General features: G+C 40.4%; 1 protein-coding gene and 1 long non-coding RNA gene across 8 annotated transcripts in view; one reads left to right on the plus strand and one right to left on the minus strand.

The window, feature by feature from the left end:
- Positions 1–9,264: 9,264 nt before the first annotated feature.
- LOC148026730 (uncharacterized) overlaps positions 9,265–23,229 on the minus strand; it is a 136,850-nt gene continuing 122,885 nt past the window's right edge. For all 7 annotated transcript variants that reach the window (XM_087691223.1, XM_087691224.1, XM_087691229.1 and 4 more), the window contains one exon: positions 9,265–12,283. In XM_087691223.1, the coding sequence (XP_087547349.1) occupies positions 9,285–12,283 (2,999 nt within the window). In that variant the 3' untranslated portion in view covers positions 9,265–9,284. The remainder of the gene's footprint in view (positions 12,284–23,229) is intronic.
- LOC148026731 (uncharacterized) overlaps positions 9,571–23,229 on the plus strand; it is a 136,299-nt gene continuing 122,640 nt past the window's right edge. The window contains exon 1 of the long non-coding RNA XR_015692884.1: positions 9,571–9,708. This is a non-coding gene — a long non-coding RNA (uncharacterized LOC148026731). The remainder of the gene's footprint in view (positions 9,709–23,229) is intronic.

Genomic DNA, 23,229 nt, shown 5'->3' on the forward strand with positions numbered 1-23,229 from the left:
GATTGCTTATGACGATTACCTCAAGTTCTAGGTAGGGTTAAGTTACGTTAAAATTCTGCTTAGTATTGCACTTGGGATGCCGATTTGAGACTTCCAATCTCAAAGGTCCTACCCACATTCACGGAAGGTTAGGATTAGCTAAACGCCTATGCAAGAACGATCTAGGGTTCTCACCCTAGTGATCGGATGACAAAATGCTAGACTTCCACAAGGAAGCTAGAAATCCTAGGGCCAAGGCGTTATCGGCCTAGTAGGGTTAGGGTTGGATTGGGTCAAGAAGACTCGCAAACCCTACTTCTTGACCAAAAGTATTCTTGACCAAGGAATACCGTGTGACGGGAGAAATAATCCCACAAGTCAAGTGCGACACTTATCTCGTGCAACAAGTTGCAATGTCGCATGATTTTGTGACTAAATCACAAAATAGTATTGCCACTCCTTAGAGCAAGGTTGGCGAGTTCTAAGTACAAGTCTAATTTTCTAGAGGATGAGTAGACATCCTGCTACATCATCCTTCTTTGAGGCTGATTTGCCAAGTTAGGGTAATTATGAATTGCCTAGCAAGCAATTGACCAATCAAGTTAGGGCGACGAGGTTGCCCAGGAATTATTGTCTTTAATTTAAGGAAACGTAAGGTGGAAACAATTTGGGTTAACTGGGTATAAACCCTAACCCAAGGATAAAAGGGTAAACAAGCAACGAAACCCTTGGGGATCTTGCTAAGTAGCAACTGATCCCAGATCGAATGCTGGATGTATTTGGAGAGAAGGGTTCACACCTTAGCAGTTGGCCATACAAACGACCACTAGAATGCTCGTGATTGTATACTTAGGAGCACTGTTTGTTCTTCTTTGCTCAAGGAACTAAAGTTGAAAAAATAATTAATGCTTCAGAAAGAAAGCCTAGAGGGAGAGGCAGTGTCAGCTACCCCCAAGTGTCTGCCTGATCCTATCCAAGGGGGTTGTTAGCCGCGCCTGGTACGTGGACCGAACCCGCCGTGAGAGGTCTCTCCGTGGGTGCTACTTGGAGCAAGAGGACGCTTGGGTGCCGGGGGGGCTCTGGCCGTAAATCCCTTGCCTCTGGGTCCTGCACAAGAGGCCGACGTGACTCGAGATGGGATCTCGAGGCCCGCATACTACTCTGCGAGTGGAAACTTGGAATAGTGATCCCTGAGGATTGCTCGAATTGCCTTCGGGCAGATTATGGAATTGCCTTCGGGCAGATTATGGAATAGCCTTCGGGCTGGATTATATGATGTATTCCAAAGACTAATAAATAAAGATCAAATGTTGAAAAGGAACTTGTTTGACATTGTTTTTTCTATGTCAGTGCCTAAGTTACGTGAAGGAACCAGTGATTAATTGGTTAATTAAAGAAGCTATTTTTACTTGTCAAACTAAATGTGGTAGGTAATTAGATAACTAAAGCACCCCGAGGAAAGTGCGGTGGATGTGACCCTGGGTCCGTCCTACGAAAGGGTGGTCCCGGTTGGCCGGGAACTTTTCTCAAAGGAATTGACAGTATGGTAACGATGACCTAGAATCTAGAAAGCTAGAGTCCCGATTTATACTGTTTTAGGGGAACGGAATGGGACTATGCCTTATGGGCAGAGAGGTCGAGCTTCGCATCCCTCTTGTTTCCCATTCTCCTTGAACCAAGTGCAGTATGAATCCACTTCGACCCTGATGTTTCTGCGTAAAGTAGTTCGTCTGGGGCTCGACGCTAGTTACCTCCGAGGAACTTGACCATTAGGGAAATGCTGATTCAAGTCGATCCTAAGTGGGAACGGTTGGAATGCTTCCACTTTGTGGCAGACTTGGGAAGACCTAGATTGCAAACCCCGTGACATTCCGTGGAAGTGCCAAGCGATGCTTTCTGGACTCTCTTCCCAATGGGCTGCTAAGACATGTCCTACAAGTGGACAGGTGGACACGTTACAAATTCTCATTTTAATTTTAATGGTATCATTAAAATTGGTCACTAAGTAAGTGCATGAGCGCACAATAAACATGCATACATCTCGAAGAGACTTGTTAAACACTTCTTCCCACACCTACAAGCTCTCTTATTTAATCTTGTGAAATCCCCTTTATTTAGTTATGCATATATGCATAGACAATTTATTTGAAGACTATTGTTCATTGTGCATGATTTTTGCTATTTGACTATATACTTCTCTCATCCTTTGGGTTACCATCTTGATATAAGAGCTTGATACAAGCAAAACTACTGTACCTCTTAACATCAAGGTGGTAAGTGAAAGGATAAGAGAATTATGTATTCCAAACAACACAAATAATGCATAGTGCACAATAGTCTTTGTGGGGTTGAATTGTATGTAGGATATAAGTTGGATTCTAGTATAGTACAAGTTTATTGTAGATGAACAAATTGTCTACCTATGCATGCATGTCTACATATAGGGGATTCAACAAGACCATGATCAATAGCTATATATGTTTAGGCAGAACTATTAATAAATTTATTCAAGGGGTGTGTGTGTACATTTTAATACATCAAGTTTATCCATAGTACAATTGACTGTTTATTGAGAATCAACTTAGTAAGTCACACTTATTCCTTTTAATCAAAGCATGATAGTCATAAGAGCAAGAGAAAATGAAACTCTATGCTAATGAAAAGAGGAGACCTTTAGAGTTTCAAGAAGGAAAATTGGTGCTTCTAAGAGTGCCCAAGTCAAGGTATCCCACTTCTAAGGATGGCTCAAGCAACAAACTCACATTGGTACTATGGATATACAAGATTATCAAACATGTTGGTGACTTGGCATATATATTAGAATTTTGTTCTTTTACCAAGATTCTTTTTTTTTAATCATGTGAGTTACCTCAAACCTTTCATTGGGTCATAAGAAGATTTTTTTAGAAGAGCTACCACCTATGTTTTCAAATTGAGGGGCTTACCTTTGAAGAAGCTTCTTAGAGGCTATTGAGATGTCAAGCTCAACACATGGTAACATTGATGATGCATTGCCTGGCTAGATGGTTCGCATGCCTACATTTAGCATGTCAGTGGTCATTATGATCCTCACATGGCCACTAACTTATCACTTATTATATTTAGTTTGTTACAACTACCTACAGTTGGCATATTTATAGCGCCAATCGATTAGTATAGTCAATTATGCACTGTTTGACTTAGTAGGCCACTTTTCTTTATGTTGTATCTTATTTATAGTTTGTATACATTGCATTGTGTATGAAAGAAGAAGAAGAAACTAGCAAGAAAAAATGTTGGCCTCCATCTCTCTCCTTGTGTTCTTGAGTGAGCTTCCTCTTATATGTATGATGTGTGTTTGTTGCAAAGGCTCAAGCAAGTCTCCCCACCACACTATTCTTGACATGGTATCAGAGTGGTGTCATTAAGAGACGCTGGTTTTAAAGGCTGAAGTGAAGAAGAAGAAGCAAGAATTCAAGCAAGCAAGCAACAGGTAAGAAGCTCTTCCATTCTTCCACTCTTTCTCTTGGATAGTGCCTGTGGAGGCATCGGAAGCAAGGCTGAGTGAAAACCTCAAATTATTGTGAGATTTGGTGTGTAAGTAGAGCACTGTGTATTCTATAGATAGGCCCTTTAGGACTTTCTCGCAGGTTTTTTGGCCGTCTGAAGCTGTTTTGGGTCACATTTTAGACATGCAAGATTATAGACAACAGTTTTAGGGCATACTGCAATTTTAGCTATGTCGACGAAAGGTGCTTGCACATGTTACAAATTTCAAATCTGTAATCTTTGAGGTGTTTTCCAAGAAGAAAGCATAAGTTTAATCTACAAATAGGTTGTAGATTACATGTATTGTTGAGCAGTCTTAGTGAAAAGGTTGCTTGTTGTGCACTTATTGTGAAAGGTTGTAGAAGAAGTGCTTGCTTTTTTGTATCATTTTTGTTATAATGGAAGAGAATAGTGGAAACCCTATCATTAAGAAGCTAGACAATGATAACTACCCATTATGGAATTTTCGTATGATGAACTTTCATATTGGAAAATACCTTTATGAATTCATTTCAGGATGAATTAAAGGCATGGAAAGAATGGAATGTAAATGACAAAAAGGTGATGTATTAGCTATTTGCAATCATTGATAATACAAGTATTGGATAGTAAGGATGTATCTATTAGTTATTTGGGATTTGATGGAGATTCTAGTGGTTTAAAGAGTTTGGATGATGAGCTTGGTATTTCTTCTATCAAGACACTAGGTGTAGAGAGAGCACATGGTCATCTAAAGGCTCCATTAATAACTAATCTAGTGGTACGTAGGTCTAGCAGGCTCAGATACCCCATTAAAAGATTGGTTTTCAAGGTTATGCAGCTCACCATTATGGTCATATGGTAAAGGTAATTAAGGATGTTAAGCCCACTTGTTTTGAGGATATTGCTGGTCATGCTCATTGGGATGCAGCAATGGATGAGGAAACGACAATGTTAGAAGCTAATAAGACTTGGGATTTGGTATCCTTGCCTAAGGGGAAAGAAGCTGTTTGTTGTAAGTGGTTTTACAAAATCAAACATAATGCACATGGTTTGGTTAGCATGCACAAGGCTAGGCTAGTTGCAAAAGACTATACTCAAACATATGGCATAGATTATGGAGAGACATTCAACCCAATTACTGAGATGGCAATTATTAGATGTGTGATTGCTTTGGTAGCAACAGCAAAAGGTTGGAATTTACAGTAAATGGATGCTAAGAATGCCTTTTTGCATAGTAAATTACACGAAGAGAATGTATATGGAGTAGACAGCATATTATGAGGATTTAAAGCATCCCATATATGTGTGCAGGTTAAAGAAAGCACTCTATGGACTAAAGCAAGCACTTAGAGCATGGTCTGACAAGATCAGAGAGTATCTTATCAACATTGGATTTTATATTTCTGATGCTGACCACTCACTTTATGCGAGAAAGGGAGATGTAGGCTTGGTCATCATAGTCATCTATGTGGATGACTTGCTTATTACATGTGAGAGTGATAGTGGGATTACTAAAGTTAAAGACTTTTTGAAGAAGAAGTTTAAGATGAAGGATTTGGGTGAGCTGAGGTACCTTCTTGGTATTGAGATAATAAAATGTGATGATGATATATGGCTATTCCAGAGGCAATATGGTTTGGATATGTTATCCGCGTATGATATGATAGCATATAAGTCTCTTTCAGTACCATGGGAGCAAAATGTGAAGTTGAGTGCTGATGTTGGGGATGAGATAGAAGACCCTACTATGTTCAGGATAATAGCAGGGAGTCAGATTTACATGAATATTGGCCAAACTTAAGCTATGTTGTTGGCCTTGTTAGTTAGTTTATGTAGATGCCTAGAAAGCCTCATTTGGATGAGTTAGATACATATTGAGGTATGTGAAGTCCACTTTACATTATGGACTTTTTTATGACATAGGTAAGGATGTATAGGTGTTTGGATACATCAATACAGATTGGGCTAGTAGCATGACAAACATAAGATCTACCAAGGATTCATGTTTTCCCTCGGTAGTGCAACAATTATGTGGAGTAACAAAAAGCAACCTACAGTTGCTTTATCAAGTATAATGGTTAAGTATAGAGATGCTGCTATGGTAGCATGTGAGGTGGTATAGCTGCAGATGATTTGGATGTGCAGGGAGATGGTCTAGTTTCCATTCACTATTTGACTTAGTAGGCTACTTTCCTTTATGTTATATCTTATCTATACTTTGTGTACATTGTATTGTGTGCGAAAGAGGAAGAAGAAACCAAAAAGAAAACATTTTGGCTTCCATATCTCTTCTTGTGTTTTTGAGTGAGCTTTCTCTTGTGTGTATGGTGTATGTTTGGCGCAACATCTTAAGCAAGTCCCCCCACCATGCGATTCTTGACAAAGACTAACATCTATTTTAGATAAATTTCTATATCTTAAAGATATTGTTTTGTTCAAATGCTAGTCAATTTTAGTCCATGTTTCACTACAAACATCTTGTAGATAACTTACTGTTTTAGAGCGATTTTCATTTTTATTTGCTTTGAAAGAGAAATACAACTTATATGAGTTGAAAGTGTATGAAATAAGGTTTCTTTTTATATATGGCACACTTGATTTGAACCAATCCATAAAAAGTTATCTCAGTTTTAGTACAAGGTTTATAATAGACAATATGCTGTCTACTATTTGCACTAGTCTTTTCATGAAGATTTTGTGGCTAAGTTTCTAGCTTTGTATTCTACAATGGATATATATATATATATATATATATATGATATACTTGGTTCTCTACTTTGAATCTCATCCATTCCATGAAAAATTTTCAAGATTCTTACATTCTTGTAATTTGTAACAAAGTAGTACCCTACCGTCTCCACTATTCAAGCCATTTGTAGTAAGTCCCTTTCATTTGCTTTAGAGAGTAAAAACCTTTGGGTAGAGAGAAATTATAAAGAAATGGAAAAGGCACTATTGTATCACAAAAAATAAGTGAAAAATACTCTAATCACACTGGGATGAGTATATAAGATGTAAGAGGCTTATTTTTTTCATTGAGCAATAAAGAATCCTTTCTTCTTTAATTTTCTTCTCCATAGCTTTAATGGCTTCCACCTCTTTCTCTCCCTTCTTTCTATTTTTCTCTCTTTCTCTCTCCCATTCTAGTGTTTCTCTCTTCTCTATAGTTTCTCTCTCCTATCCTAGTCTCTCTCTTACAATTGATGGACCTCTCAACAAAAATCGTGGGCCAAAGTAGGTGACTCCCAAATAGACATGTTCCCTTATATGCTCCACTATGTCTTCTCCAAAGGTGAATTGGTACATGGATCTAGTCATCCATGGTGTTGGAGTGTTGAAGACCATGGTTTTGGTCCCCCCCAAGGTTTACTATGAGGTATTTGTCTCTACAAAAGACACGTAAATTATCTAGGTGGTGTTGCAATCCTTCCAGTAAATTTGAAATGAGAATAATATCATATGCATAGAATAATATTGGTATTAGCACCCCTACTAGGATGGCTCCGGCTCCTCCTTGATCAATGTAATCAAACACTTCATCTATAAAACCAAACAATGTGGAAGTGGGCATACTTGTTCCACCCTATGGTATTGTTAATCCTCTCTAATAGCTCCCCAAGTGCTCGTACATGGCCTATCACTGTCTCATATAATACATAAATACCCCATCTTATATTCTTTGGTACTCCAATATCTTGCAGTCTCTGCATAATGCGTACATGAGGCATTGCATCAAATGCTTTGCAAAAATCCACAAAGCAATAGTAGATCCTCTTGTCTCGAGCTCGGTCCTTGATAATGTCTCTAATTGTGAGAATATGGTCCAATGTGGTATACTCGCATCTGAAACCTACCTATCCTTGTGCTTTCCTGCCTTCCATCTTAGCCCAGTCACCAATTTCATGCTCTAGTATAGATTTGTATATCTTAGCCCGATCATGACATTCTTATAATGGCTAGGGCTTAAAGAATCACCACTCTTAAATAATAGAATTATATTGTTATCTGACTAGCTCATAAGGAAGCCCTCACATATTCCTCTATTGAACATATTTATTGATATGCATGCTAGTACATCACAAGTATGTAAGAAATATTTTGTCACTAGCCCATCCTCATCATGTGGTCTTCCATTCTGTAATCTATAAGTCACATCCAGAACCATTTTCTAGGTGAAGAAAGACCATAATGTTGGCCTATAGGCCTATGATGGCTACATAGGTGGCTGTCCTAGTAGATCATACAACTATCTCCCATAGTCAAGTCAAGCATCTAGTGATATAATTTGTATGGGCAACTCTCATGAAACATCTTCCATATACTTTTGCTTTCCCATCCTAAATATAGCTTATATATCTCTATCTTTTCTTTCGCCAAGTAGTCTCACTTCTTTTGCACAACACATTTGAAAAGCATCCTTGCTTAACAAATTTTCCAAGTGCTCACAATGAGGAGATGGTAAAAAGACTTAACCAAGGGGCACTTGTTTATGATTTCAACTCAATTATGGTATTCTAAGTACACTTCTTTCAGAAACATCTACATAGAGTGCACCTTTTGTTGCATGTGAAGTGCATCGTTCATATTTTTTTGCAAGCAAGGCATAAGCTTGCAAGCTCTGCAATCATGCCAATCGTGCAAGCATGGATGGAAACAATGAGCTAATAAAGAAAAAGGAGTCTCAAGAGGTCAAGAGTTACTTTGATCTTCTTTGGTACTTAACCAATTGGTCAATTTTTAGAACTTGGTGTCTTCCTTCAACATTGTTTTGCTAAATGCCTCAAAGTTTCCAGCAAACAAAATGCTGGATTTAAGCCATACTATGATGGAACACCACATTTGGCATCATATATTTCTATCCATTAAATTGATAGTACCAGATTTATGCACTGTCCAACAATATGCTTGGATCTATGATACCAATTCATTTATAACTCAAACAATATATAGAAGATTTGGAATTTCTACAGGCAGTGTGCTTTTATCGCCTCTCTTGTCCTTCTGTGTGTCTAGACAAAAGCATTGGCAGCTTCTGTTTTTTAGTTATTTCATTTTTGGTTTGATTTTTGTTCTTGCGACTACTATATTCAGTACTACATGTTAATTAAATGCTTTTCTCTTGCATATTTTTGATCCTTTAAAAATTTTCCTTTTTGTTTGAATATTTTAGAGAATGGGCAGGTCTTATGATAAAACTTTAGTTTAGCACCTGTTCTCAGACCTCAAACTTAATACCATCACATGTCCCTGTGAATCAGCAGGTGGGAAGGGTGGCTGCCTCACAGGAAAGACAGGATAAACTCCAGGAGCAGGAGATGGATGACTTGGCTGGCTCATTAGGCTCTAAGGGCTTTCCTCCCTCGTCCTCGTTCGAGGCAGCAGAGAGGAGTTTTGATAGGGTGCACTCGAGGAAATAGGTGTGGGTTGCAGAGGTACAACGTCCCTAGAGACTCAAACGCTCCCCAGGAGCATCCTCTCGTGGAGTGCACAAGACTTACATTAACTCTAGCTGATTGGAGCTTGAGGTCTGCGTATTAGCAACCATTTAACATTACAGAAACGTCCCAAAATCACAGCCTCTCTCTCTGCACTTACTCAACTAGATTCTGACATGCAGTCCATATCTACTCATGATAACATTTGATGGTTCAAGCTCATGAAGAGAGTAGAACGTAAGGCCATTTTGGTATTGATGATGCCTAAAATGTTTACGAGGCTTCCTTCAAGTCTTTACATGCTAGTTTGCTGCATTTCAATTACTCATCAGCTAATCCCTGTCTGGCTCAACAGGTTGCTTATTGGGATACTATAACCGATTTATCATTCAAAAAACGCCTCAAAGGTGAGTCATCAGAAATGGTGGATTCAATGGATGAGCCATGAGATGATGAATCTGTTGATCTTGCTGGCAACGTCACAGCAATATTCATTCTACCAGCCTGGTGCACTGGTGTCTCTTTCGCGCTTCCAAAATCTACTTTGTCTTCAGGACAGTTTATCATCCTTTTCAAAAAGGATGACTGCTGCTGAGAAGTCTGCCGCTTATCCTGATTACTACTGATGCTACTACTATCATCATATCTGATTTGCTTCGGAAGGCAAGCTTGTTGCTCATGAGTAAGGCCTTTGAGCAAGTACAAGGAGGAATTATGCTCACTGTTCTCATCAAAACCAGCTGAACTACTTGAGCTCGATTCTATCATTGAAACTGAGCTAAAGGTGAAAACACCATATGTTTCTTCATGGTCTGGCATCAGAGTAGTATTTAAGGCTTGAAACTGCACTGGATGATCCTGCATTTGAATTGGTTCAGGATCCATAATCCAGTGCTGGTCATTGCAATGGTCAATGTTAGCCATCTTCTCTGCAGGACTTTGCTTTCCACTCTTTGAACGCGCAACATTGTCGTAACTTCCTTTTTCAGTTCCATGAACAAAAAAGGTTTCTGCAGAGTTGAACATAGATTTGTCCAAGTTTTCTTTGGAAGTATGTAACATAATATGCTCACCATTCATGTACTGGAATGCTTCTGGCTTGACTTCAGGCACACCAACACCTTCAGAGCCTCTGAAAATGTTCACACTACGCATCTTGTCATCAAGCTTCTTCACTTCATTTGAGAGTGATATTAGTATAGAATTCATAGAGCTCTCAAACAGCCTGTCCTGTACAGTTGTAGAACTGCGACCTCCAGAAGTAGCAACTGAGTCGAAACTTGAAGACTCATCCGAACCTTCCAGACTCTTCTCTGGACATATCTGCATTCGAAATTCATCTGTAAGTGATCTGGAGTCCTTGATTTTCATCATATTTATTACCTGCTGAGCAAGTAATTGCACTGGTCTGGGAGCATTTCTCCATTCATCATTAGCTTCAGTTGTTTCTCGTTTAAGATCATTATGGAGCATTTTCCCTCTGGTAAGTAAAGTTTCGGTCTCAATTGGATGGAATGACAAATCAGAGGCAGTTGCCACTGCTGGGGGCCTTCTTGTGAGGGAGAAAGGAGAAGTATCAGGTCTAGCAAAACCCTCAGAAGTGTTTGAAGAAGTCTGAGCAGCATGGTTTTCTGCCTCACGTGACTGCTTCACATAGGGCACTTGAATTCCTTGTGCAGGCATGCTTCCTAGTATACTACCTTTCTGGGAATCAATCGATGATGCAAGAGAGCAATTTTTCAACTTTGTCAGTTCCATAGCAACTGCCTTTACTTGATTGTTTGCATCTCCATCATCTAGAGAAGTTTGGTGTACAATCACTGAAGAGGACGATTCCTCAAATTTGTATTTCTTTTTCTCTCTGCGAAGTGCATTTATTCTTAGTCTGCAACTTCTGTTTGCTGAGTTTTTAAGGCCTGAAGTTTTTCTGTGTCTAGGCAAGACAGAGATTTTAGATTTTGATCCTGAGCTTGAAGTCCTTTTGTCTAAGCAAGCCATTGTATCATCGTCATGGGAGATTGTGCTTGTTATTATTTCCTGACAAGTAGCATGATTCTGGTCAATTCCCATGCCTTTATAGCTTGCATTTTTGTCTGTCAACCCAATGTCTTTCACCAATTGCATTCGCTGCATATCATCAGATTGTCCACCACGTATGTGTTTACTTCTTTCAAGATCCTTCAATGAACCAATCTCTTTCTGTCTTGTATCGGTTCCCTGCTTTTGCTTTCCGAACAAAAAGTGAACTCCATTACGCAGACCCCTCTTTCTGATAAGAAACTTGTCTGGTTGATATTGCCTAGTATCTATGAGATTATTGTCATGTTCCTCTTTCTTTCTTTTTTTCATTTGAGATTTGTCTTGTATTCCTCTGTCATGTTGCTTTTGTTGAAGGTGTTGGATATCACTTTGGGCCAACTGTGTCTGATTTCGACCACCTTGTGGACCAAGTCTCTCACGCGGAAAAGGTATCACTTTACTAGTTATTGGAGGAGTTTTTCCGGGGCATGATTCAATAGAGGGATCTGCTTGTTCAACTCTTTTCTTCTGGTTGTCCTTACAGATTTTTGCATTACATGAATCATTAGGCCAATTTTCACCTTTAGTTCTGATTCTCTGTTCCCTCTGCTTTTCAATTGAACTCTTGGTTCTGTCAAAACTATCATGAACACCCCTGCATTGGTGAGGAAGACGTAACAATTTCCTGTCTCTTGAAACCAAAGCAGCATCATCACTGAAAGACACACTTTTCACGTGCTTTTGTCTAAGCAAAGGAGATTCTCTCAGTTCAGACTTAACAATGCATGAAGCTTTTGAAGGTGATTTCAAATGGTTCGTTTCCTTCTCCTGTTGCACATTCTCTAGAACCTCAGTCAATCCTGAGTTAGTCCTTTTCCTGAGTCTGTTAGTATTTTCCTCTAGGCCTGGAAAGGAAACCCTGTGATTCTTTTTGCCCTTATCATCAGAAATAGTTGCGTTGACATCATTATGCCTACATTCACGATCAAACTTCTTCTCAACCTCTAAGTTATTTATTTGTTCCTTATTTGAGTCCTCTTTCTGCATGCTTTTAGTGTTGTCTGGTCTTGATAGATCTTCATAATTGAGTTCTATGGTGGAGGTTACTTTGACAACATTCTGAGGCTTTGATGAAATGCTTTTATCATCTTGCTGCTCCTTTCTTGTCTGTAAGAAGGTGTGCGAGTCTTTGGAAGAAAAGCTTACATCATTGCCTGAACCAGCTTCCAGGTGGTCTGCTGGTGCTCGTACATCCTTCAAGGACTCCATTTTTATATTCTTCATCTCAGGCAATTGGCATGAGTCCTCTTCCCGAGATACTTTGCACTCTCCTTCAGCACCTGAAAGTGACATCAAATGAATGCTACCCTTTTACCTTGCCAGCTACACACCAGCTGAGCGATACATAAACAATGGATATGTTCGTACTTAAGCAGACCTTTTTTTTTTTTTCAATTCAGAAATGATAAAGATTCATCATGTGTGCATGCGCATGTCCATGCATGTGTGCATGTGTTACCGCCCTTGACTTCAAATAGGAAGTATTAATAAATCACGTCGATGATATTAATCAGTAGCATTAAAAATGAATTACTATGTAGGCCAGCAACCCCTCTTCATCATTTTATATTTCACTAATACCTACCATGGGTGAAAGTCTCTCCCATCAAACTTGCGGATTTGAGGTTTTATATCAACATAGGCCATGCTAGGAAGGTCTTACTGCTTACACAGGGCAATGACAATGTCTAATCCTTTACAAGGCAGGCAATAAAAGCTGAAGTAATGAAATGAGGCTTAGATAGTAGGCTGAAATTGATTTATAACAATTTGATGAAGAGATGAAATGGTCTATGTTTATATCTAACACATAACCTTACATCAAGAGAGAGATTATGAGAGTTAAGCACTTAGTGATTATACTTAATCTCTAAAAACCTAATCTTCTCAAGACCGAGTTCAACATAAAACATCTTCCATGTACTGATTGGAACCAAGATTATGACTGAGAAATGTAGCATCAATGCTTATAAGCACTCATCTCACAGTTTATGCCTACAAGTCAGCTTTTGATGAACTTAATGATCTCCACCAAGTGTGTCTAGCCCTGAGATAGAGCTTCCACATCTGCAATGAGCTCTAGAGAAGATTAATCAGTGACTAGAATCACTATTAAAGTTGAAATAATGATTGGATTTAAGAAAACTCTAAAGCTTGCAATGAAGCTTTCATGGCTACTAAGACCCACAATTAGGGTTTGTCTTAGTGTGAGCACCACAGAGAGTTTTGCCAAACCCTTTTTGGGTTAGAAGGCCCACTTGGGGGGCTACCAATGCCCCATGGAAGCCGTCAACATTGCGTCTCCTACATCCCACGGCACCACATTGTGAAAACTACTTCCGATTCTGGAAAAGTAGCAATGCTAGGTTGTATGGCGATGAATGTCAGGTTTTGATGTGCCAAGGTGCTGTGCCCTAAGCTGGGGAGGAGATCTCCAGAAGAAATCATGAGCTGAAATGTTCTCTTTTGGCCATATCAACTCCAAGGTGTGTAGGTCCAGAACGGGCTATGGAGGTTGAGAGGATAAAGTGAGAAACCACACACTCATGTGCACTTAGGTCAAAATGGAGTTAGGGGAAGCTTATTGGATCAAAGATGGCTTTGATACCATGTTGAATATTAGAGTTGCAGCATAGAGGAGTGTGCAGAAGAGGAATAAGAGAGCTCACAAAGTATAAGAAGATCTTGCTTATTCAATTGCTCAAGAAGTTTAATTGGTACACTCTCTCTTCTACATTGAGCGTGACATTTGGCCATGCATATATAGCCTTATTGGAGCTAGGGTTAGGGTTTCCCCTATCCTCTAGTCCATTCACACTTCACCTTCCCTTATGCACCCTTGCTTACATAGGGTTCCCATGGTATACTTCTAATAGTTCCTTGTATCTATAGTGCTGAAACCTTCTACATATTTGTTTCAGGCCCTTGCTGTAGTAATTTTGACCCCTAAGAAGAAGGTTGAGAGGGGGAGAGAGAGGTAGCTTAGGCAAGGAAGTGAAAGGAGGTTTACTAAGGTGGAAGAGGATCATGAAGATGCTTAGATAGAAGGGAGAACCTGGTCGGAGTGTTTGCTGGTAGAATGGCAGTGGGGTGCAGGAGAAAGGGGGTGGCAGTTGCAAAAGGGAGCAAGCCATAGGAGGCGTTGGCTGGGCAGCACAGTGGGCAGGGCGAGCTTGGACAGTGCTAGTGGTAGGCAGATCAAGCGTGCTGGGCAGAAGGGAAGCAGAAGAATCTAGGTGCTGAGCAAGGAGCAAAGGGTGGTATTGGTGGCGGCATAGGCATGCTGGACAAGAGGGGGAGGCAGCGTTGGAAAGGAGCAAGATGCAGTGGGTAGGGCAGCACTGGTGCTGAGGGAATGACAGTTCTTGGAGATTGCATGTGCTGGGGGGAGATGGCACAAATTCTGAAGTTGCAAAGGGTGGCATCAGAGCTGGGATTGAAGGTGTTAAGGGCAGCAGAAAAGGCATTCATTTCAAATCAGTAGGTGTTCGTAGACTGTAGAGAGTGTTTTGGATATGAATGGGTCTTTTGCTGTGCCCATCTCTATAAGTTATCTCCCACACTCTTATGTATTCCCCCACATGATGTGAGGTCCACTCCATCCACAACTCATCTAGGTCTCACTCCTGTATCATCTCATCTGTATGTGTCAAAGAAAGATACCTAATGGCAAGCCATCCTGGAATAATGGGCCCCCAATAAAATGGCATCTCCCTCCCTTGAGAACACCTAGATGTCCTCATCCAAAACTATATTTGGTGAGTATCCCTTGCGTGGGGGATATTTGACGTCATTGGACAGAAGTAGCATATGGTAATGTATAGAGTGAACTCCTTGTCTCACACTCTCATCCACATGTACCTAGCCTGCTCATCTCTATGAACTACTTGGATCATTGGATACAATCCCTCGATAAACAATACTACTGTGCCTGAAAATGTTACATAAATTGAAGTGATAATTAATCAACATGGTAGATACATGGAAACACCTTCAAGATCTGTGATCGTGCGTGTGTTATACAATATCAACAAATGGGATTCAAGGGTGCATGACTAACAACATGCATAAGGGACACATGTGACCAAGGTCTTAGGCCATTTAAAATACAAGGCTCCAAAAAATTAATGCATGTGCACAAGAGCTAGAGCCAAGTGGATGATATAGTGGACATGCATATGCCACACATTTACTAGAAATTAAGTAAATAATGAATAAAATAAGGCCGTGCTGGCTTGGAGAGGTGAATCATGCAGCTATTTCATGGTAATAGGCCAAGGACCTTGAGGATGCAGTGGTTGTCAAAGGCAAAAGTTGAGAAAAGTTATGCCAATTGGGTTTTGGTGGTCAGTTGGTGTCAATTTTGACCTTAGGACAGTTGCTTGGCCAATAAGTGTCAGTGGTGACACTAGGGACTAGCATTAATTAATTGATTAATGTCAGTCTAAGGGTCAACAAAGGTTGGGGACCACTACAAGTTGCAAATGGCCTAGCCAATTTAATTATGGATGAGCACATTTAGTTTTGGGCAGGGTCAAAAGGGCTGAAATTAATTTTCAAAAGTATTTAATTCAAAAATTAATTTAATGACTGGATAATGCTAAAAAATGGCCTTAGAAGGTTGCACCTTGGATAAAATGCCCATGCAAGATTAAAAAACGTTTTTGGGGGCTGGAGAGAAGTATTCAATTCATTTAACCTGCAAGAGAGAGGAAGGAGAGGCTGCTGGTTTGATCCACAGCCATTGGAGGACCATTTGAGATAGGCAGGAGCAAGAGAAGACCGAATTGGAGCAAACGACAGCAGTTCTGCCTCTTCCAGAAGCTGGCGACAGTAGATTGGGGTTAGCGACAGCAATTTGGGACCTCCTCAACAGTTGGCGATAGCATTAAATGCTGTCTAGTACATGCAACAACACATTTCAGGCTTTCTCGTGTAAAAATCAAAAGTTTTTCGCTCTTTTGGCATTCTCACACTTCTCCAACTTGTGCTTAACCATTCACAACATCTCTCAACCATTTTGAGCAGATCTTAGTCTTATTTAGTGGACAGCAAAAGGATTTCTATTGTAAATCCTAAATTTTTATAGAAATTAGGGTTTGATAGCCACCTTCGAACCCATGCCAATGCGAATAGGCATCGTATATTGAAATCAACACTTGAATTTCATGGATAGGAATTTTAGATACCAAAATCATTCAATGTAAATTGGGGCAATATTTGGCCAATTGGTGGTTTCATTTGTGTAATTCCTGGGTGAAAATCAAGGGGCAATTAACCCAAATTGCTTGCTGATTGTATGTATAGCAAGGGGCTTTTAGATCAGCAAAGGAGATTGTGAAATCTCAACTTATACAATATCCATTAGCAATCAAAGTTAAAGAAATGCCGAAAGAGACACCAGTTTTGGGGCCAACAAGATATCCAATGTCCAAGATTATTAACGTAAATTGTGCATTTCAATTTATGTTTATTTACTAATTGCTATAATTAAGTGCTTAATTAGGGAATTACCATCCTAACGCTGATTTCATGGTTCCATTGCCGGGATACCACTCAATCCCTTGATTTGGTGAGCCCAATTCACGTGATGGCAAGCCAAAGCATTGTGTTAATATTGATTTTTGCTCTCAATTGAGAAATTATAGCGAGATGTCTTCATACCATGAGATGGACTCAAGCAATGATGATGCTGCTTAGTATGAACACTCACATGGGGAAGAAGGAAATGCAATGCCTAATCTTAGACAAGGCTCAAACCATGGGCAGCAAGCTAAAAATGTTGTTGTTGGGCAAGATGCATGGCCTTCAAGGCATAGTGAGGCTGATGACTAGCAAAGTAAAGAGGATTTTGATGACCAATTCCAAAATCGGATGAGGACAACAACAAATATCTTTGCTGAATTGGCAAAGAATCCTCAATTTACCTAATTTTTGAATACTCCAAAGAAGAACAGCAAGGGCAAGAAGAAGAAGTCACCTTCTACATCTTCGGGACAACAAGGAGCACTGAAGGTTATGCCAAAGCCTTCATTTGAAGCTCTTAAAGATGCTAATGAAGCAAAACAATTGGTATTTACAGGGCAAGGAATGTAAATGCAAGGCCATCATGGAAGTGCAAATCCAATGGAATTTGGACAACCGAGCATGCATGCTATGATAGGGCAACTAGGATACTTTGGTGGAAGCACGATTTTTCATGCTATGGTTGGACATGGACCACATATGGGAATGTATGGCACAAATCCTTATGGAATACAATAGCCAATGTATAGTGTGTAAGGCCCAATGTATTCGCTTATGGTTGGAAATAGGCAAAACCCTATGTATAGCAGCATTGGCTTGATGCTTGGGGCACAAAGTAGTATATTTGGTAATGTATCTGCATCCCCGAATGTTTATGGGGCTCAAGGAATGAGTGTTGGTCATGCAAATGCTCCATTTGGTATTGGTTTTGATATAAATTCAGCAAATGTTGTTTGGGGTAAAGGCGCCTCTGCCTAGCCGCCTGTATATTACAACACTGATAGTATCCGTGCCTGCACATTGCAGGCGGTGGGCACCCATTACTCTCACTTCATTTTCTTTATTCTTTCACTGGCATTTGAATAAAGGAAAGGCTGGTTACACATTGTGACTATTGGAGTTCCCATATTGTGTCTCTCTCTCTCTTGCTCTTGCTCCTTCCACCATAGCTCTTGCTCCCGCTCATGCTTTCACTCCCTTCAACTAGTATCAGAGCCTTCTTCTTCGCGAGCTCGAGCCTGGTTTGGTACACTCTTAGCTTTCATTCGAATACCTACAGCAATCATCTCTTTGTTGGTAGCCATAGCCACTCTGTTCGAGCTTTCTATCGATTGCATTATTCTGGGGCACTCTTTGAGCCTTCTCGAGCAAGTTGGAGCAGCCCCCTATAGCCCTCACCTTGCTGGTGTAACATCACGTTGTGTGAAACGGGCCCTTTTTTTTTTAGCAGCAACTCATGTTTTTCATCTCCTACAACATATCTTCTTCATTGGGAAGGTATACAAGCACTTATACACTTGATTTTGATGCTTGGCATTGATCCTTCCACTCTGTGCTAAGCTTCAATTTTGGACTATTATAACAGTCGACTGATTGTCATAAAATAGGGCAACACTTATCTTTGATGTCTATACTCATTGCCATTGGTTAGATGATGCTTGGTTGATGCTTATATATATTCGGGGATGCTATGTCATTGCTTGGAGTTGATTTTGGACTGATTTAACCACTTCATTTACTCTATTTTGGCTGAGGTTTGTTGGCTGGAAATACAAGGCAGCACTCTATTTGATGCTTCTATGGTGAGCTTTGTTGGTCTTATGATGCCCGGTTATGCTGGGGTGATGTCTACATGTATGGGAATGCTATGCTCGTGTTATGGATTGGATTTGGAGTTGATTTGGAACTGAAATAGCTTGGTCTGAGAGTGTATTCACTGCTGTATATAGCAGGGCTGAACCTCTTTTAACAGGGATTTTATATGCTTATTGCTCTTGGCCATGATTCGGGTGTTTTATATGCACTACCGATGTGTACCATTGATGCTAATACATTGGTATATCACATGCCTATGATTTGAGGTGGCTTTGAGCTTGATTTGAGGACTGATTTACCCAATTTTGACAGTGAATTTACTGCTGTAATAATCAAGGCTGAAACCTATTTGGCCAGTGTATGCTCTACCTATTGGTCACGGGTGCTTCCTGGGTGACTCATATGACTACACGAATATATATGGAGGTTGACATATGTCTTTTATTGCTTTGGAATGCCTTTTGAGCTTCGATTGAGCTCCGTCTTGGTTGGCATTTGATTGACATTGGTCTACAGTGGCATGCTTTGTGACAATCATTATGCCTATAGTCTATGCTTGACCCTTCGGTATATGCTTTAATGCATATGTTAGAAATGCATGCTCTTTACATTGTCTATGTTTGATTGCCACTTGAAGCTTCAATTGGGCTTTTATTTGCATACTTTGGAGCTCTTGGATGCTTATTTGGATTGTCAGAGATTTGACATTGACTGTTACATGATGTACTGGATGTTATAGGTGATGCTTGACCGATCCCTTGCTCTGGATGCTCCATTGATATACGGTCTTGACTCCATGATGCCTTATGTATTCACATGCTATCATAGAGCTTGGTTACTCGATTGACATCGATCTTTCTGCCAGTGGGAGCTTCATGCTATCTATGGATATTGCAGAGCTTGTGGTTTATGTAGTTGAGCTTCTTGGGTAGATGAGATTGGGATCTCTTACATGTCTATGCTCTTGATAGATACGTGTTTGCATTGGATGCTTTTAGGTTGATTTAATCCGTCTTCTCTTTGAGCATACACCTATCAGTTAGGGATACACCTAGCTTGGCTTACTCTCTAAGTTCTTTATGCCAGGGCTTGTATCCTTCTACTAACATCGATTGCTCTGACACATTTGGGTGTTTGGCTCATGGCTCTTGGCTGCTACAGCGTTTGTTACATGCTCGCTTCATGCAGGATCTGACCTGGAAGTCATACTTGACTTTGGATCACTGTTAGCTTATTGTTTGCTCTCTTTTTCTCACTGTTGTGATTTATTACAACCAACTGTTTTATGTGGATTGTGATGTATTTACTGAGCTTAATCATGTCATTTTGATGTATTTTTAGTACTATTTGGTGGACAGCTGGTCATTTTAGCAGTTTCTCTTATTTTCAGCTTGTTTTGGCAGTGGTTTTGGCCTGTTTACTGCTAATTACAGCAGGCTGTTTTCTGCTTGGTCTGCTTCTGTTTGACTCATTATGGCTGGTTATCTCAAAGATATGGCTTTGTTTAACATTGCCAAGTTGGATGGCACCAACTATGGCTTGTGGAAGTCTCAAATATGACAGGTTTTGGTGCAGCATGGTCTGCTTCTGTTTGACTTATTATGGCTGGTTATCTCAAAGATATGGCTTTGTTTAACATTGCCAAGTTGGATGGCACCAACTATGGCTACTGGAAATTGGCATGGAGTATAAACCATTTTCTACTCCACCTTCATTCACTCCCATGTCAGGATGCATGCTACTACTCAATCTTTTGATTTTACTTCTTTTTTTCCACAAGATATCGGCAATGCTTATGATGAAGGAACTCTTCATACCAAGTATCAGTTTATTAACCTTGAAGAGGATAGGTTTTTCCAGTTGCACTCAAGAAAAGGTAAAAAAAAATTGCAAGAATCTATGATAAGTGCTCCTTCATAATCTTTTCCTTCAGCTTTCACGTCTCATGGTCAATTTGATTTTGGTTGTCCATCTTTTTCTTCATTTGCAGGAACCTAACACATTCCCCACAACAACTCAAATGACAAATCCATTTAATCTCCCACCCATTAGTTCCACTGTACCTTCATTTCACCCTCCATTAAGTGCACTACATATGTCTTCTCATGTCACACCTAGGGGGATCCTTCTCCCATAGGCACACCTTTTAGGACCTTGTATTTTCCCCAACTGGGTGATGTCTTCATGATAGAGGTTTATCCTTCCATCCCCACACTTTCAGGTTTTTCATGGCTTGGAAATGGCACCCAACCACCACCAATTGTGGATCAGTTGGTACCACACTTTGCCTCTATGGCATTACCTAGTGGGACTTCTGGTCATTTTGTTGTGCCCCATCCATCTCTTAGACAAGGCTTACATGTCCCAGTGCCTCCATTTCCACAGCACTTTATAAAAATATTCATGTTCCAATGCCTTCGCATCAATCGGCACCCATTGGACACTGTCAATCTATTTCTGCCTACCCCACTCCCCTTACTTATTCCCCTCCACCGTCTCTTTCTTATTCCACTTATCTGACACCTTGTGGTTCTTCTTCCTTATCAACCAAATATGCCTTTAAGGATAAGACTCATTTTAACGGGTCAAACCTCACTACTTGGTCAAACCTGATGAGACATGTCCTTGACTCCCACAACCTATGGAATCTTGTGCAGGGATTAGAATCACAACCTGACCCTGCATTTGTTCCATAAGAGCTTGTATGCTCATGGAAGACTAGAAATGCCTCCGCTATTGTTGAGCTGATACACGGTCTATTACCTGAATTTCATTTACAGCTTCAGCATTTTGATTTAGCATCCAAGCCTTGGACACACTTCACTAACTGCTATGCGGCTTGGGATAGAACAAGTTGGCTGAGTATCGGCGCCTTCTCGTAAAGTTCTCTACCAAGGGGGCTCCTAAGTCCTTGGACGGACAGGTCACATTGTTTCTAAACAAGCTACCAAGGAAATATTTCCATTTTGTGCATCGGTTAATCTCACAACCCACCATGCCGATATTCTATGAATTTGAGTGTCAACTACTGCATTATGCTCGGTTGTTTTATCTATTTCATAGTTTAGTCTCTAAAGCAAAGGCTCTCATTGCTTCTTCTTAGAAGAGGCAACAAGGTAAGGGTAAACAAGATCAAAATGCCAATCAAAATAAAAAATAACCTCAAAATCAAAATCAAAACCTAACTAGTCAGACCCAAGGAAACTCCCAGTCATCTCTAAAACCGAGGTGGTAGAATGTACCAAACAAAAATCAATATTGTCAATATTAGAACGCTAGCCGTTTTGACGAGGAGTGTCGATCATAGACAAGAGGCATAGTATTAAAACTAAGACTCAAACCCCCGCCCATCAGTTGGGCGATTCCCAATAGGGAAGGCAGGGTGGTAGTGGCCACCCTTAGCAAGGGCACTAGCATCCACACTACCATCGGTCAACCATCATAGTCGACAATATTCTCAACGCCAGAGGGCTTGTCTAATTGGTCTGCAGAGGCCCACATCGTCTCCGTAGAGACATTTGAGGATGCGAGTCTCGTCACATTTGTGAGTTACCTCTTGACAAGGTGACTATAGAGGCCCACTTGTCACAACTGAGTACTTCAACTACTCTTTGGATTGTGGACAATAGAGCTACCCATCATATGACCCCCATTGTGGACGTTTTCCTTTCTCAAGTCCCTACAGCCAAGCATGTTCGAGTTGGGAAACAACTCCTCGGTCATCACGATTCAGGCTCACGGTCACGTCAATTTTGTCACTATTAAAGCCCGGATCGCTCTACGATGGATGATGTATACTATGTCCCCTAGCTAGGGGTGGACTTGTTATTTGTTCAACAACTCTATCGGTTGGGTCAAGTAGTCTCCTTCACAACGACCATAGTCGAGGTCCTTGACTCTCAAACGGGTTTAGTAATTGCTCGCAGCAGTGAGGCATAGCCTAGTAACTGATGCCACATGACACGGTTTCTTTTGAAGCCAACAGCCAAAGGCTCTGAGTTCCACTGCTTCCAGGATTTAGCCACTACACGGGAGCCTATAAACACTGAGCATCTTTGGCATTTTCGCTTAAGACATCTTGGATATGACTCTCTTTATGAGTTGTCGCGTCGATAGATGGTTGATGGCCTTCCATGCCTGAAGCTATCATGGGATCTCTATAAAGCTTGTCAACGCGAGAAACAACATCGTATCCCATTTCCTTAGCAATCTACACATAGATTGATTTATATTGATATTTGTGGGCCGACATCCACCCCTGCCTTGAACTGTGCATTGTACTTCTTTTTTATTGTGGATAATCATTCTCGTTAAATGTGGGTTTACTTTCTCAAGAATAAGTATGATGCCTTCACATATTTCTTTGCCTGGGTGCTATTGGTGCATAACCAGACTAGTCGTCGTGTAGGATGCATGAGGAGTGATAGTGGGGCCGAGTTCACCCCCCACAAGTTTTTCGGAGTTTCTTTTGGAGCATGGTATTTCACACCATCTTACCTCCACCAACTCTCCTTCACAGAATGGAGTCGTAGAGTGTAGGACTAGACCATCATGAACATAGAACACTCTATGTTGTTCACAACAAAGCTCTATGAGCACCTTTGGATCGAGGCTGTTAACACTTTGGTTTCCATCCTCAACCGATGCCCATTGACTATGGCTGTTCCTCGGAGGACTCCATATGAGACATTCTTTGGCTCTCAACTTGTAGTTTTCCATTTAGAGTCTTTGGAAATTGTGCTTACACGCACATTCCTAATAACAAAATAAGCAAGCTCACTCCCCAACCTGATCTCTTGATTTCTATAGAATACTCTTCCAAAGCAAAAGTCTATCGTCTGTTTGATCCTTGGACAAACAAGGTGATTGTTAGGAGAGATGTAGT

This window comes from Lygodium microphyllum, chromosome 13 (genome assembly GCF_053477565.2).
Source record: "Lygodium microphyllum isolate KBCC chromosome 13, Lygodium_microphyllum_v1.1.10, whole genome shotgun sequence".
Lineage (NCBI taxonomy): Eukaryota > Viridiplantae > Streptophyta > Polypodiopsida > Schizaeales > Lygodiaceae > Lygodium > Lygodium microphyllum.